Source organism: Sander lucioperca, chromosome 12, assembly GCF_008315115.2.
Source record: "Sander lucioperca isolate FBNREF2018 chromosome 12, SLUC_FBN_1.2, whole genome shotgun sequence".
Lineage (NCBI taxonomy): Eukaryota > Metazoa > Chordata > Actinopteri > Perciformes > Percidae > Sander > Sander lucioperca.
In genome coordinates, this window is record NC_050184.1 from 5,796,905 (window position 1) to 5,811,798 (window position 14,894).

Genomic DNA, 14,894 nt, shown 5'->3' on the forward strand with positions numbered 1-14,894 from the left:
AAAAAAAAAAAGAAGAGAGGCAACCACACACACCGCACAGCTCTCTCCCATGTGGTGTGTTTTATCCCAGCCTGTCTGGGTCTGTGTGTAATCTTGGGGCCCACCCGTGTATGGCATCAGTTTGATGCAAGTGGCTGGTGAGATAGAGGAACATATGACGCTGTGGTTCACTTCACTTCCTGTAAAAATTATGCTCAACAGAAACAGCTACATGTGAAAGACAGACAAAACCCCCGTACACTATTTCAGAAGAGTGAGAAAATGGATGACTTCTTAATCACCTCATGAAGACTTTTTCCTACTGAATGAGATGGCGTTGTAGGTAAGATCCATCATGGGTTTCTGCTTATTAAGCAACATTTTATCTTTGCATTATCTTCCCTCCACAGCCTCAATCAACACTTGCCAGGGCCTATAGTCTGTCTTTGACAACTCTGATACTCAGTGTTAAAGGAGCTTTCTGACAAAATGCAACAACAATACAACCACTGCAACTTCTAAACTTCTACATTACATGTACAATTACTACTACTAAAAATAGTAAACTATATAAGCTGCTACTACTACTACTACTGCTGCTTCTATTACAACTGACCCACATGGTTCACAAAGAAAATGCATTTCTGTGCAACACAGAGGATCCTAAATTTAATTTAAAAGATACTGTTAAGGCTATGCATTTTGCTTTATTTTATTATACATTATTTTCCTTTGTTTAGGTAAAAGTCTCTAGACATTAAACTATCAGAAGTGTTTGAGAAATACAAATTTATAACACCCAAGTTTTAGGGCATATTTCAAGTGTTTTCTATGAAAATGAAAAAATAAAACTGAACTGTTAAATACAGTTATATGTTTTAAATATACAGTATATATCTGCACCTGCATCACTTCATATTTTTCAGCTAACTATAACATTTCATACACATCAATAAATTGTGTTTATATTCCAAATCAATGGTTTACATACTATATATTTCATCATTAGAAATAGTTATAATCAATCTCCTGATACATTTTCGCTGTAGGCTCGAGGCACGGTAACAGCCAGAGGAGCTGCCATGGACGCCCTGGCAATCACTGGAATACAGCTCTCCCCAGTGAAACACTTTGACCAATTAGTGGACATTAGAGCAGAAAAACGTGAACACCTGCGAGGACGTAACAACGTGACATCATGTCGCAGCCCTACGAGAGAGTTTGACACAAGACTGATAAAGAATGAACTGAAGGAAAAGAGGCATCTTGAGTTTCTGAGGAGGAGATCAGTGAGCCCAGAGCCATGTGGTTTGAATACTACAAACTATTCTTCCAGGAGAAAACCTTCACCAAAGACATTTTCAATGAAACATCACAGTTCAATCAGCAAGTCAGAGGCATTGCATACAAATATTCAAAATACTCCCACCGCTAACGGGAGGCATCCAATGATGATTTTAACACCAAATAGCAGCATAAGTGATGGTCCAAGCACCAGCAACTGGGTAAATATACTTTGGCGTTAGTATTATTGTATGTTTCATCTTTCCACGTCCACAGCGAATAACATCTGCATCTTCTTCTCTCTCCTCATTTCCTCAGGCTTCATTATGGTCAGAACAGGCAACACTGATGAGACAAGAGAAAGGCCATGCAAGAAAGCAAGCATCTACCTCCACACAAGCGATAAAGGAATCGAACCAGCACAGGATGAAAAGCTCAGATAAAAGAGAGAATAGTATGAATGGTAAATAGCTTGCCTCGTTGCATAACATTTTGACCAGAGACTGTCAAATTATTTTTCATACTTATAATGCTGTTTTTTGTTTGTTTGTTTTTTTTTACTTTTTTCTCAAAGCTCAAAAGACAAGCATCAAAACATTCATCCAAACAGAAAAGATTCACCAGAAACTCTCCATTCAAACTGAAAATATTCTCAAAAAAAAGATACTGCAAGAGACCAGTGTGCAGACGGAGTGAGTTGAATTTAAAACTCAGATTTGATGTCAGATGCAGCTGTGATCAGTTTTATATTTCTATAATGAGATATTTTCTTCTGTGCAGGTCTGGTCTTGTCACTGTCAAGGAGTCAGTAAGTTTCAAACTGTTGCTTTATTCACTGGGATTTTAAATCTAAATTGCATATTAGAACAAATAAGATTTAATGAAATGTAACTGTTTTAATGTCTATTATCTCTCACATAATAGGATCTTCAGAAGTTAACTGACTACTTGCAGGTAAACTATTATTTCCTTAAGTAATCCTGCTGTTGGTGTCTTCTTTAAGTCACTTTGACAGATGAAATAACACATTCTTCCTATAATAAATGAAAAGTTAAATTCATCTATATAACTTACCCTTTCTCAGTTAAACACACTTAAGAATTTTACTGATACAGCCTCATTTGTTCTGGTATGACCTGTAGCTTATGCTGACTTATGGTGACTAATGTTAGCAAACTGACATTACTGAAATAAGTTTGTGACTTTTCCCTTCTTGTGCTTCTGTTACACTATATTTTATAATTTACTATCATCCAATACTTGTCACTTGTGGCTACAGTGGCTGTTAATAAGCAACAGATAGTTTTTTTTTTTGTTTGAAGCTACTGTATGGCCTGGAAGGTTAGCTAATGGTGGCTAATGTTAGCTTGATTTAACTTACAGTAACTGAAATAAGTTTGACTGAATGACTCTTCTGTAGTTTGTTTATATCTCCTGAAGCTACAGTAAACACCATACTGTGTGACGTTAATTGTCTGCCTTTCAATGTTTTAGGACAAAAACAGAAAACTATTAGTTTTATTTTCACGGACTACATGAGATAACCACTGATGTGGTGACCAATAATTTAAATATAAGGTTAAAACCTGAACAGAAGATGGTGGCTTAGTATTTGCATGTTGTTGTAGCTCTCTCTCATCTGCTGTGTGTTTTCTGCCAGGAGGCCCTGTGGAGAGAGGAGGCCATGAAGAAGAAGCTGGCAGCCCTCCAGGAGAGCACATCAAACCTCATGAACTCCTCTAACAAAATATGGATGGTAAGACTCTCCATCAGAATGCACACAGGCTATCATCGAGCACACCGCCAGTGTTTCACAGTTACAGTCTCCAAATACCAAACACATATCTCTTGTTTATAAGGGCATGTTGTTTCTTTGGTTCCCTGGTTGATATTACACTGAAAATGTCTTTGTCACAGTTGTGTGCACAGCAGTGTATGGCAGCTGCTACCTCAGGAAGGCCTATGCAGTCTGTGGTTTGGAGCTTCCTGCTTCCGCTCTAGCCCATACTGCATAGGACGAGTGCAAGCTGTCATTCTTCTACAGGAAGGGCGTGACAGTCAGCAGCTATTATAGGTGCTATGCATCCTCATTAGGTCTCTTTTGGCTACTCTGGCTGTAATGAATGGAGGGGAAATATTGGTGTTTCCCTTTTTGTTTTGTTGATTTTTTTTAATTTAAGTTTGAAAAGTTGTGGATCTAGAAGATGATGTAGTTTAAATAATAGTTTAAATAATTTATGCTTTTTCATTCTCACTCAGGTATGTCATTCTCAGGCAAATTGTTATCTTATACATTTTCTTCACACTCATAGCAGTGTAGTGCTGCAGAACACGCAGATATTGTTATCTTTCTTGAGGCTTTGTGCACCAGTGAGTGCAGACAGTGAAAGAACATGCTGTCACAGACTCTGGTAGATGAACCATTAATTTTCCATCTGCAGGCTACAGCGTGACAGCCAGTCATTTCCTTTCTAACCCACACAGGCTCGCTGCAGTGAAGACCTGCTGAGAAACAAGATCAAGGCTCTGGAGGCGCAGCTGCAAGTCTGCCTGCAGGTAAGAAAAGCAGCTGGTGGTTAAGTGTTTTTAATGTTTTTCTTTTAAATATTATTTCTATGCAACAACCCAAACATTTTGTCAAACAGCCAACTTGCTTTACACTTTCACTATGTCATGCAGTGATAGTGCAGTGATAGTGCAGTGTGTCTCCTTCATGGTTTTGGTTTGCTTCTCATCCTGTAAGTGTCTGTAGGTTTAACTCAGCGGTGTTGTGTCCTTACAGAAGTTTCCCAAGGATGGAGTGAAGAAGCTGGTGATACAGATGGAGAAGCAGAAACTGGTGTATGAGGAGAGGGTCCTGGTCGCCCTGCAGAAGGTCACACAAGAGAAAACTGAAGCGCTCAGCAAAGCTGAGACAATGCAGGTCAAATATAGCTTTTAACTAACTTTTGACTATGCTGAAAGACACATCAATGTCACTAACTTATTTCAGTTTTCTGGTGATAAATGTGTTCTGTTGACATATTGCAGCTGGATTTCTAAGGTACTTTGTATTTTTTGCCAGCAGGAAGCACTAATTACAGCAAAGGCAGAGGCACAGAGGTGGCAGAGCCTTTTTGAGCAGCTGAAGCTGAGCTCTGGACAGCTTAGGGAGAACCAACACCTCAGTAATGACCAGCTGCAACAGCTGCACAGCCATGTGGAGGTACGGTATAGACAGTTGGACCACGTGGATGGCCAGAAGATTCAATGTAAATGGTTGTGAAAAACATTTGTGTCCTGTGCAGCTGTCCAGAGGCAGAGAGACCGAGCTGAGGGAGGAGGTGGTTTCATTGAGGCAAGAGAAGAAGGAGCTACAGTACAACATGTGTGTTCTGGAAGAGGACAACCAGATTTTAAGAGAGGAAATCCAGAACCTCAGAGGCAAGACACTTAGACCTCAGAGTTATGTTGTTATAATATTTGTAAGATTTCAAATACAACATGGATCCTTTATTTAAACTGCTTTCTGTTTACTAGATTGCAGCAATGAGAGCCAGGACTTAATGATGCAGGGGCGTCTGACATCAGAGGAAGCAGAGCCACAAATGACGGCAAGGAAGGACTCTCAGGTGGAGGAGCAGCTCCGTCACACTCAGGAGAAACTCCGACTCAAAGAGAGAGAGGTAAAGTAGAAATATCACAGTGTACTGCAGCACATTCACAAGCTTTGTGTTTTGTTTGCTTTCAAACTGCCACACTGGTGATAATTACAGTTAAGTCTTTGCTGCTAAATTGAGACTAGTAGTACACTAGGTCACATTCAAGTCACAGGTTAAAGCCCAACATGTTAATTTTATAAACACTTGTAGGCCGGGCCGTAGGTTAACTCTGGTCTAACTCTCAAAATGCTTGGGCCTGTGTGTCTGTCTCCCAAGGTCCCCGGAATTAGATAACGCCACCCACACACACACACACACACACACACACACAAACACACAAATCTTGGGTTCATGATTTAGGTAAGCATATGTGTTTACGGCACCAGTAATATCTTTGTTTGCATTGAAGGTTAGAGAAAGCTTGTATTTGTTAAACAGCTAAAATTAACACCTCCAGCAGAAATCCTCAGAGTTGGGATGGCACTCCATGACACTACACTGTGGTTAAATTGTACTGCTTACTCCTAATTATCTTCAATCGAGATACATTACATGCTTCTACATAAATCATTAAAGCCTCCTGAAACTTCTTCAAGTCAAGAATTTTAGCTCTTGGGCGCCTGGGTAGCTCACCTGCTAGAGCAGGTGCCCATATATGGAGTTTTACTCCTCGACTCCTGTCATTCCTCCCTCTCTCCCTTTTCATGTCTTCAGCTGTCCTATATAAATAAAGGCCTAAAATACCCCAAAAAGAATTTTAAAAAAATTCTACAACACATTTCATATTACTTGCCCTCTTTCATGGAAAACATTTTAGAAATAAAGATACATTTTGCCATCTGTGGCTTTACACACATATCTTTAAAGATCACCTGCATTGTGTGTGTGTGTGTGTGTGTGTGTGTGTGTGTGTGTGTGTGTGTGTGTGTGTGTGTGCGTGTGTGCGTGTGTGCGTGTGTGCGTGTGTGCGTGTGTGACTGGCACAAAGACATCTCAGACAAGGTGGAGAAAGGGTTGCTGCTGTCTCTAGAGATCTGAAGCGCCAAAACAATAAAAGTATAATAAATTTCAGTATATAATTCCAACCACAGTGCAAGGAGTTGCAGACAGAGCTGCATGCCATGGAGCAGGAGTGTCAGTCCAGCCAGGCCCGGCTGTCGCAGTGCAGGGACGAGCTCCGGCAACTCAGCCACCGCCGCAAGAGACCGGTGAGCTGTGTGTGTGTGTGTGTGTGTGTGTGTGTGTGTGTGTGTGTGTCCTTGCTACACTCAAATGCTCTGATTTGCGCTTACATTGTCATTGTCACATTTTCTGTACCAATTTATTTTGCTTCAGTGACCAAATCAGCTACAACACAACATCAGCAACAATGACTATGATTCCTTGCTTATATGTACAGTACTATATATAACTTTGACATTTCTTCCCTCTTTATTTAGACACAGTGTGGCTCCTGGTGGAAGATGTGTCTGTTCTTCCTTCTTCTCCTTGCTGTGGCAGGGGTTGCCATGTTGTGGCTGTGGCATCCTCCTTTCAGGGAGCAAGTTGAAGACCTGTACTCAGACATAGAAACACGCATTGAAGACTATCTCATGGACATGGCCTCTCCTCAACACTCAGGCTGTTTTAGACCGATATGATAATGTCACTGCTCAGGAACATATTTTTTGTTGTTTTGTAGCTTTTCTAGGATGTAGTTTGTTGATATTTTTGTATTTCATTCAGTTTTAGACTTGGAACTCAAAGTGTGTGTGAAAATGTTGTGTTGACATGTGTAGGATGTTTGCAGAAAGTTCAAATACAAGTGAACACTTCCAGAAACAATCGTGTTTTACATGATAAGATATAAAGAAATAGTGATTATAAAAAAAGTTACTGTTTGTGTAGTTTTCTTGAAAAATATTTTTAATGTTGGTGAGTTGAAATCAAATAAAGTGACATTGGTTAGAGTCTGGAGTTAATGGTGCATTGGGTTAAGTTTAATGGGAGATACGTGAGCTCTCCATAGTGAAGACATTGTAAAGAAGGGACTTCACTTAAGTTGGTCAGAGTGGACAGTTTCTTGGTTTTATCCTTGTGCATCTTAAACAAATCATCATCCACTGACCAACATTTACTCTCCTTTGGATAAAATCTCATCCTACTTAGAGACTAAAAGTTCCTGTGTACCACTGGACTCATCCATACTTACCTAAAGTCTGTATGACTCCTACACTGTCTTAAAATTTTTAACTACTATATAAAAATATAAAATTGTACATGAGTACAGTACTTGAATAAATGTATTTCATCACATTTCACCAGTGCATAAAATGTTTGTTATTGCATTTAAACAAGATAACGAATATGTAAGATAAGATATGTAAGATAAGAAATGTGTTGCATTTGCAACATATTTCATGAGCAGAGTTACTATAGAAGATTTGTCTCTATTTCATCTGATTTTATTGAATTTTAAATTATAACAGCAATAATGCCAAAAATAAGACAGATATACAATTAAATTAAAATGAAATTATATAAGTATAGATTATTTTAATACAGAATATCTTTTATTTTGGTTATGGCCATATTACTCCTATATTAGATCATAAAGTACATGATAGGAAGAAAATAAATAATTTTGTCTACAAACAAAATACAGAGCAAAAACGGTTTAGTATTCTAGGTAGAAATACAAATGATTGTCACTGCAAATACTGTATCAGAGGTAGAATCGTCCCCATCACAGTTAAGACTGTGCCAGTGTTCAGCATTAATTGTGTCAGTTATGTGATGGCACTGTGTGGTAACTACCAGCTGCTCATGTCAATGCTAAAATGACAGAATAATAAAGTTCTACACAAATGTTCATGAACTGACAGACGACACCGTCTATTGTCCGATTACACTCAAACTCAAAGACAAAACACACTATTGTTCATTGTATTCAGTGGTTTTAACTGTTCCAGATAAAGCTCCATTCTCAACAGGCACTGACGCAGCACATCTACCACACAGATCTTTCACCTACGTTTACCTGCATGTTCCCCCAAATACACCACCGGTCATTGAAGAGATGGATCTTTGCTGGACTGAGGTCAATCTCCTGGTGAAACTGCCACTGAAGGTAAGAAGCTGCAAAGTGTGTGCAGATGAGTGAAGAGAGTTTTTGCAAAATATTTCACAATATGACTAAGAGGATCTTGCCAAACAGAGTTTGTTTTACATACAGAGTGACAACCCTCTGCAAGATGAGGACTGCAGTTCTGCTGTTTGTTGTGGGGTTGTGTGTGTTGAACGTCACATCTTCCCTGAAAATCTGCGCTTTCAATGTCCAGAGCTTTGGTGAATCAAAGGCAAACAACAAGAAGGTCATGGAAATTCTCCTAAAGGTATTTTACTGTGCCGTGCATAACAACTAAAGCAACATCCACACAAAACTAGACAACTGATTGATTTTTTTCCTTTCTTTTGCTCCCAAGATTCTTTCTCGGTGTGACTTGTGTCTCATTCAGGAGGTCCGAGACTCCAAAGGAGCAGCAATACAAGCTTTGGTTAAGGATCTTAATAGGTACAAGCTTTCTTTGGTTCAAAAACTGCTGATTTAATAAAAATCTGGTGAGGCCTCTGTAACACCTTCAACTTTAAACGTACCTCATTGATGTTGTTGTCAGCAGATTTGACAAATCCAACTCATACTCCTATGTGGAGAGTGAAAGGCTGGGGAGGAAGACCTACAAGGAGCAGTATGTCTACATTTATAGGTAACTCCTATGAAACACAAACCGATGCTGTTGATGGTCAGTTTAACGTGACATTCTTAATGTTGTCTTTTTCCTCTCTTATCTTCTCCAGGAACAATGTGCTGACAGTCAAAGAGCATTATCAGTATCCTAAACTAGAAGGAGAAGGGACAAATGAAACAGATGTTTTCTCCAGAGAGCCTTTCATTGTTCGCTTTCACTCCCCTACGACATGTACGATAAAACAAAATGCATCTTTAGAATGATACAGGAAAAGAAATTGCACATTAGTACACACCAGCTTCACGAAAATAGACTTTCTTTTCCTGGTTCCGGGTTTCTAATCATTCTCTGTCACTACTGATGATCCGAGGAAAAAGCTAAATCACGCAGAATGACAAATGCAGCAGAGTGCAGGCAGCCAGTAAACAAGCTGGGTTCATCCTCCATGATTGAGGTAACAATAACAGTTGAAATAACTGATTTACTGGATTTGGAGGAACAAAAGAGAGGCCTGCACTTGCACAGACATCGGAAACCTGGATAATATCATAATTGTGTATACAGGGCTATTAATAATCAGGTTTCTCTGTGTTCCATGTGAACACCGTATCCTGAATAAGATCAAAACCAGGAAAAGACTGAAGTCTGCATGTGAACACATTCATTGAAAATGTATCATAATGTTGTTTTGTTTTTTTTGCAGTGGTGAAGGATATTGTCCTTATTGGACAGCACACTTGCCCCAGAAATGCGATGAAGGAGATTAACGAACTGTATTCTGTCTTCAAAGGAATTTACAAGATGTGGAAGACTGATGTAGGTTAAACCGCATCATCATCATCATCCTCATCCTTAAACTAATTTTGGTCATTTTTGTATCTATGTATATCTTGGTCAGAGTTCCTCAGCTTAGCCGCCTCATATTGGTTTCTCTCTTTCACGTAGCCTATGATGAGATTTAAGAGTAATTTCAATCTGTTGAACTTTTTGCTTCTTTTCATTCATCCAGAATGTAATAATCTTAGGGGACCTCAATGCCGGCTGCAGCTACGTCACCATCAAGGGCTGGAGAGCTGTGCGCTTGAGGAGCGACCCCAAATTTCGCTGGCTAATTGGAGATGAGCAAGACACTACTGTCCGTGAGAAGACGCACTGTGCCTATGACAGGTCTGTGACTACTGAATACTGAAAAGGCATAGAAGTAGTACTCAACAATTACTTTGCATGTATACTCTCTATAATGATATGCTTATTATAAGTGCTTTCTGCTGCAGGGTAATGCCTTACAATATGTTTTTTTTTTTACATTTTCAAACAGGATCATTGTCCATGGACGTGAGATTATTTCCAGTATAGTGCCAGGTTCAGCTCAACCATTCAACTTTAAAGAGAATTTCCATTTAACAGAGGAGGAGGTAGACATGTTAAAACTATACCTTTCTTTAGTTCAGATATATATACTTATAATTAACATTAATCCTGTTCTTCATTTTTAGGCTCTTGAGGTGAGTGATCATTTTCCTGTTGAAGTTGACCTGAAGCCCAATCACCGCTACCTCCTACGCAATGAGCTGTAGGACAACCATCAACAAACCAGGATGTCTTGATTTTAACTGTACTTTTACTGGATTTTAGTTGTCAAAATAAAATCAAAATTCCCAACAGAATATTCACTGATAACAATTGTTCTTTTATAACGACTCTAACTCATCATCAAAGTGGCACTGCACTTATCTCAGTTACATAAGACACCAATAAACAAGAGTTGTTTCAGCATGAAGGAACTGCATGTTTGGCTGCTGGAGTTTATATTGTGCATCGGAAAACCTGAACCACATCAAAGCTGACATAATTTCATGAGCTCATGAAGGTGAGTTCCTGCAGCAACACAAAACACAAAACATTACTTTTGGGATTTTACTTTTCAGAGAGACTTTTTTTTTTACACGTGATTATCTTCAGTTTTATGGTAAGGCTTACATAATGTTGACATTTGTAGTTATATATTTAACCAAATATATTAGTTTTGATGTGTAATTTATGCACAGTCTGTTTGACAGGAAGCCACTTGCAGCAACAACAGATGAGAGCTACTTTGCGCTCTCTTCCTTTCTGAGAAGAGATTATCTGTGGCAATGCAGTAATGTTTGTCTTGATATAACTACTGCTATATAAACTACTGTTTTCCCTCTTTGAAAAGATGGAACAAAGTTTTGCAGATCTACTCAGTGATGCTTTTTCAGGTAAGAAATATGTCTTGTTGTATTTATTACTTTTTTCTTTCTTTTACTATTTACTAGCAGTATTTCATTTTCAAATGATGGTGTTGTTACAGAAACATCTGTTCCATCATTCCCTGATGGAGATTTGGACTTTGAGAATTTAAATTTTGATGAAAAATGTGAGGAAGACAAAACAGACATCTCTCACGAAAACTTACTTACAAAGGAAGACGAAGCTCTGCAACAGGAAGCAACTGGTCCAACTGCAGTTTTGTCTGGCATGAAAACTAAAGATACATATGTGGCTGAAAATGTTGATGAAAAGCAGTGTGATGATAAAAGCGATGAGGAGGATTTTGAAGGTGCAGGGTTAATGAGCATGGCCAAAACACTGGTGGAGGATTACACAAGCTCAGAGTCTGACCAGGAAGGCTCTGTCTCTGGAGAAGATGAAGAGAATGAGGAAGAGGATATGGGAACAGGAGAAAAACCAGGGGATTTGCTGAGGTTGGTTCACTGCAGTGACGAGTTTTGCAATGGTAATAAAGAGGACAGGGTCTTTGCTGAGGGACCACCTCTGGCCCCGGAGGGTGCTGAAAACCCTCAAGTTAGAAATGAGGAGCAAGGTGAGAGTGAGAGTGATGAGGAGGAGTCCTATTTTGAGAGAGTCCCTAAATGTGGCAGTGAGATGATGATAAAAGGTGACGGGATTGAAGAGGATAAGCAAGAGAGGGAAGAAGAAAATAAGGAAGAGGACGTGTGTGATTCTGAGTGTGAGGGCATGAGAATCGAACAAGAAGAAAATGTTCTCGCTCTGTGCTTTGAGCAGAAGCTTGAAAGTCCTTGCAGAGATGGCCCGGGGAAAGCCAGTTTGGAGTTTCCAGAAATATCAGTGCAAAATCTGCAGGATCTTATTGCTGAAGTTGATAGTGAGGATTATGGAGAGAGAATGAAGGATTTCTCAGGGGACGAGCACCAAGACGCAGGTGAGAGCTTTGCAGATTATCCCTCAGACTTGTCTTCTTGTGAATATGTAGAAGATGGAGCAAAAAATCAAGAGAGTAATCACCAGTTGAACGCCTTGGCTTGTGCATTCGAAAGCGGTTCAATTGCAAAGCCGAACACCTGTCTGGAAAGAGGTGTGACACATGCAACAGGGATGGGAAAAGCTGAGGACACTGATGAGGAGGGAGACGGGTATCTGTACAGCAGAGATTTAGAGGGGGATGCTGATGAGTTCAGGAGCTTGGATGTGGCAGCTGGAGAAAAAGAGATTGTGGAGAACGTATCGGGCGATGCAGCTGTAACAGGGGTTGATGATGGAGGTGAGACAGGTGAGAGTGATTCCTACATCTCCAGTGATGATGACGACCAAGAAAAGAGCAGCAATGAGGAAATCATTGATAGTAGACAAGATCTTGAAAGCAGCAAGCAACGGGTGGAGACTCGCGGCGGGAGCAGTGCAGCGTTTCCTGACGATGATGACGACGACAACAGAGTGAATCCGGTTGATTTTGACATAAATTGGAATATAGACGTGTTGACAACTGATACCCTTCGGTCTGAAGACCTGTTAACCACAGAGGACACAGACAAAGCGGAAACACTGCCTTCAGATGTGACTCAGCGTCCTCCAGAAGACGTCAACAGCTACTCAACAACAACAAGCCCCTCTAACCAGGGATCCCTGGATGATAGTTTCTTCTTCAACACTGAACCTGAAGCCTCTAGGATCTACGAGCTGGGACAGTTGGGAGACGACGAGTATGAAGAGGAGAGAAACTGGGAACAAGAGCAAGAGAGAATCAAGGCTTTCTATGAGTTTTATGATGACAGCGACGAGGAGAATGAAAGAGAAGGTAAGTGAAGATGATGAATGGCATAATCTTTATATGGAATAACATTTTCAAACAACTCGTCAGTTTCCATTTGTGCATTTTTATAGGGAGGCAGATAAAAGTTCAGTTTCGTGCAGATCCATTGTCTCAAGTCATTCACTATGAAACTGACAGGTGAGCAGATTTCTAGTATATATTCAACTTTTTTTCCCTCTTCAACTACAAACTTAGACAGATCTAAACGAAAAACAACTGCGTCTGCTTCTTCGTTTCTCAGCAGTGACAGAGACTCAGTCAGCAGCTCCACAGAAGGGGAGGAGGACCCCGGCTCTGCAGAAACATCTGAGGTTTGCATGTGGACACATATGAACACACATGAAAACACATACGCTAGGTTTTTTAAACTGCTTTGTCTTTCTCCAGGAATGGAGGGAGCTTGACTACACCATGCAATTGACACCGGCTCGTGATCCCCCGAACACTCAGCTACCAGAGAACGTGCCAGATATCAGCAACACACACATTTGTACCAAGAAACACAAAGTACTTTACTCACTGGCCTTTACTGAACATTCACTTTGTTCATTTGTTACTGAATTGTTTGGTTGCTTTTACCTCTCTGTCCTGTCCTTTGTTCCCACAGTGTTTCAACATGCTGAAGCTGACACTGAAGATGGGTCTGGTGATACTGACAGGACTGCTGATGTTCTGGTTTGCCACAGACCAAGCGGACTGGCTCAGCCACGTGTCTTTCTTTTAGGTCAAAACCTAATTTTGGTCCTTAAAACTTGTTCACATGCTTACGAGTGATAAAAGAAAAATCCAAAATGACAATATTGCCATGTAAAAATGCGATGTAAAGTGCTAAACATTCATAGTTGTGTTCTGTTGTCTGTAACATGCAATGTTGTGCTTCATAAAAGGGGGTCAAAATCTGGCTTGTTTGTATTTCTTAAAATCAATCACAAGCAGCTGTTGAGCCATGATACTTTGCAGATAAAAGTTTTTACAAACACAATCAAACCCTTTAAAAGATACAATACACTGTTACAGATTAAACTATGCTACAGTATGTAAAGTGGTTGAAGTTAGTTGTTGTTTGCGTTATGTTAATGCTTCAGTAGTAATAATCAAAACAATATACGACACAGACACTCTGAAAAGGGCCATTCGGCTTAATGAGTTATTCTTATTATTTTTGATATGTTATGAAGGGTTACATTTACATTTTGGTGTCACTACTTTTACTTAAGTAGGCTAAAGGATCTGAATATTTCTTCCGCAATTGAATAATATGACAAATAGAGAACAGTCTTGTTACATGAATTTGAGCATTAGCTTTACCATTAGCATTAGCATTAGTAAACATATATTAATATCATTAGCCAGCTGGTGGCGCTGCTTCATTTCTGGAAGAAAAACAAACAGAATAGAAATAAGAAACCATTGAAGAAGAAGAATGTGTCAAACGGAAAACGGAAATGATGTACCATTGACGGATGGCGCAAATGTTTTCAACACTAGGGTCAACAAAGGAGGGCGGGGTTTACTCTCTCTCTCTCTCTCTCTCTCTCTCTCTCTCTCTCTCTCTCTCTCTCTCTCTCTCTCTCTCTCTCTCTCTCTCTCTATGTTTCCAAACTCCCGTTCGACTTCACACAGAGGACCGTCCCTACTGTCCGCGCGACGAAACGAGCTCCCGCTTGTTATCGATGGGAGGAGTTGTTGCTCTGTTTTTGGCCACCGAAACTAACAGCTCAACTGAAACAAGAACACACACAAAAAACATATAAATCAAGTCGCAAACATGTCTTCGCTAAGAAGTAAATCAGCGCAGGACATTAGCGACCTGCTGGATGAATACGGGATAAAGCACGGGCCTGTTGTCGGTGAGTGGCTCTGATTCAATGTTTACTTTGCGCCCATTTTTGAATCAACGTTCACGCCAGCTAATTAACTTCACAGGCCTCCCCCTACCTGTGTAAAGTTACTAACTACTCCAGTAGTAGTTGTTGAATTTCCGTGTACACCTGATCATTATGTCTCAACTATAAGTTGTGTGTGACTTTCATTGTACCCAGACTCCACCAGAAGTCTGTATGAGAAGAAGCTAAAAGAGGCCATGGCCAAAGGGAAGAAAGGGAAACCATCACCTGACAAAACCTACTACAGAGAAGAAGGTAACTGTTGTATATTCATTTAACA

The 14,894-nt window shown here is 39.9% G+C and overlaps 3 protein-coding genes across 14 annotated transcripts; all 3 read left to right on the top strand.

Moving 5' to 3' along the window:
* Positions 1–163: 163 nt before the first annotated feature.
* LOC116040867 (TRAF3-interacting JNK-activating modulator) lies at positions 164–6,975 on the top strand. Its single transcript, XM_031286560.2, has 14 exons — positions 164–322; positions 1,029–1,484; positions 1,582–1,726; positions 1,838–1,955; positions 2,044–2,071; positions 2,188–2,217; positions 2,924–3,019; positions 3,748–3,819; positions 4,046–4,186; positions 4,331–4,468; positions 4,551–4,686; positions 4,783–4,928; positions 5,996–6,112; positions 6,344–6,975. Exons 2-14 carry the CDS (start codon positions 1,062–1,064, stop codon positions 6,542–6,544), a joined length of 1,791 nt encoding a protein of 596 aa, XP_031142420.1. The 5' UTR covers positions 164–322; positions 1,029–1,061; the 3' UTR covers positions 6,545–6,975.
* Positions 6,976–7,800: 825 nt separating this feature from the next.
* On the top strand, positions 7,801–10,303 carry dnase1l1l (deoxyribonuclease I-like 1-like). 3 transcript variants are annotated; one of them, XM_031286222.2, is made up of 9 exons: positions 7,801–8,013; positions 8,225–8,278; positions 8,369–8,457; positions 8,561–8,650; positions 8,742–8,863; positions 9,336–9,448; positions 9,642–9,799; positions 9,951–10,047; positions 10,129–10,303. In XM_031286222.2, exons 1-9 carry the CDS (start codon positions 7,963–7,965, stop codon positions 10,207–10,209), a joined length of 855 nt encoding a protein of 284 aa, XP_031142082.1. In that variant the 5' UTR covers positions 7,801–7,962; the 3' UTR covers positions 10,210–10,303. The 3 variants fall into 3 exon arrangements, with proteins under 3 accessions (XP_031142082.1, XP_031142080.1, XP_031142081.1); XM_031286220.2 differs by having other exon boundaries at positions 7,825–8,013; positions 8,119–8,278; XM_031286221.2 differs by having other exon boundaries at positions 7,839–8,013; positions 8,119–8,278; positions 8,564–8,650.
* Positions 10,304–10,420: 117 nt separating this feature from the next.
* On the top strand, positions 10,421–13,629 carry LOC116040676 (uncharacterized protein DDB_G0290685-like). 10 transcript variants are annotated; one of them, XM_031286214.2, is made up of 7 exons: positions 10,421–10,502; positions 10,833–10,875; positions 10,968–12,713; positions 12,800–12,866; positions 12,970–13,039; positions 13,116–13,235; positions 13,336–13,629. In XM_031286214.2, exons 1-7 carry the CDS (start codon positions 10,497–10,499, stop codon positions 13,450–13,452), a joined length of 2,169 nt encoding a protein of 722 aa, XP_031142074.1. In that variant the 5' UTR covers positions 10,421–10,496; the 3' UTR covers positions 13,453–13,629. The 10 variants fall into 10 exon arrangements, with proteins under 10 accessions (XP_031142074.1, XP_035864482.1, XP_031142070.1 ...); XM_036008589.1 differs by having other exon boundaries at positions 12,973–13,039; XM_031286210.2 differs by having other exon boundaries at positions 13,116–13,629.
* The last annotated feature ends 1,265 nt before the right edge of the window (positions 13,630–14,894 follow it).

Coding starts and splice junctions, on each gene's coding strand:
- LOC116040867 (XM_031286560.2), top strand. CDS start 1,062: ATGGACGCCCTGGCAATCACTGGAATACAGCTCTCCCCAGTGAAACAC. Junction 4,469..4,550: donor AGCTGCACAGCCATGTGGAG/GTACGGTATAGA, acceptor TGTCCTGTGCAG/CTGTCCAGAGGCAGAGAGAC. Junction 4,929..5,995: donor TCCGACTCAAAGAGAGAGAG/GTAAAGTAGAAA, acceptor TTCCAACCACAG/TGCAAGGAGTTGCAGACAGA.
- LOC116040676 (XM_031286210.2), top strand. Junction 10,876..10,967: donor ACTCAGTGATGCTTTTTCAG/GTAAGAAATATG, acceptor GTGTTGTTACAG/AAACATCTGTTCCATCATTC. Junction 12,714..12,799: donor CGAGGAGAATGAAAGAGAAG/GTAAGTGAAGAT, acceptor GCATTTTTATAG/GGAGGCAGATAAAAGTTCAG.
- dnase1l1l (XM_031286220.2), top strand. CDS start 8,138: ATGAGGACTGCAGTTCTGCTGTTTGTTGTGGGGTTGTGTGTGTTGAAC. Junction 8,279..8,368: donor TCATGGAAATTCTCCTAAAG/GTATTTTACTGT, acceptor TTTGCTCCCAAG/ATTCTTTCTCGGTGTGACTT. Junction 8,458..8,560: donor TTGGTTAAGGATCTTAATAG/GTACAAGCTTTC, acceptor TGTTGTTGTCAG/CAGATTTGACAAATCCAACT.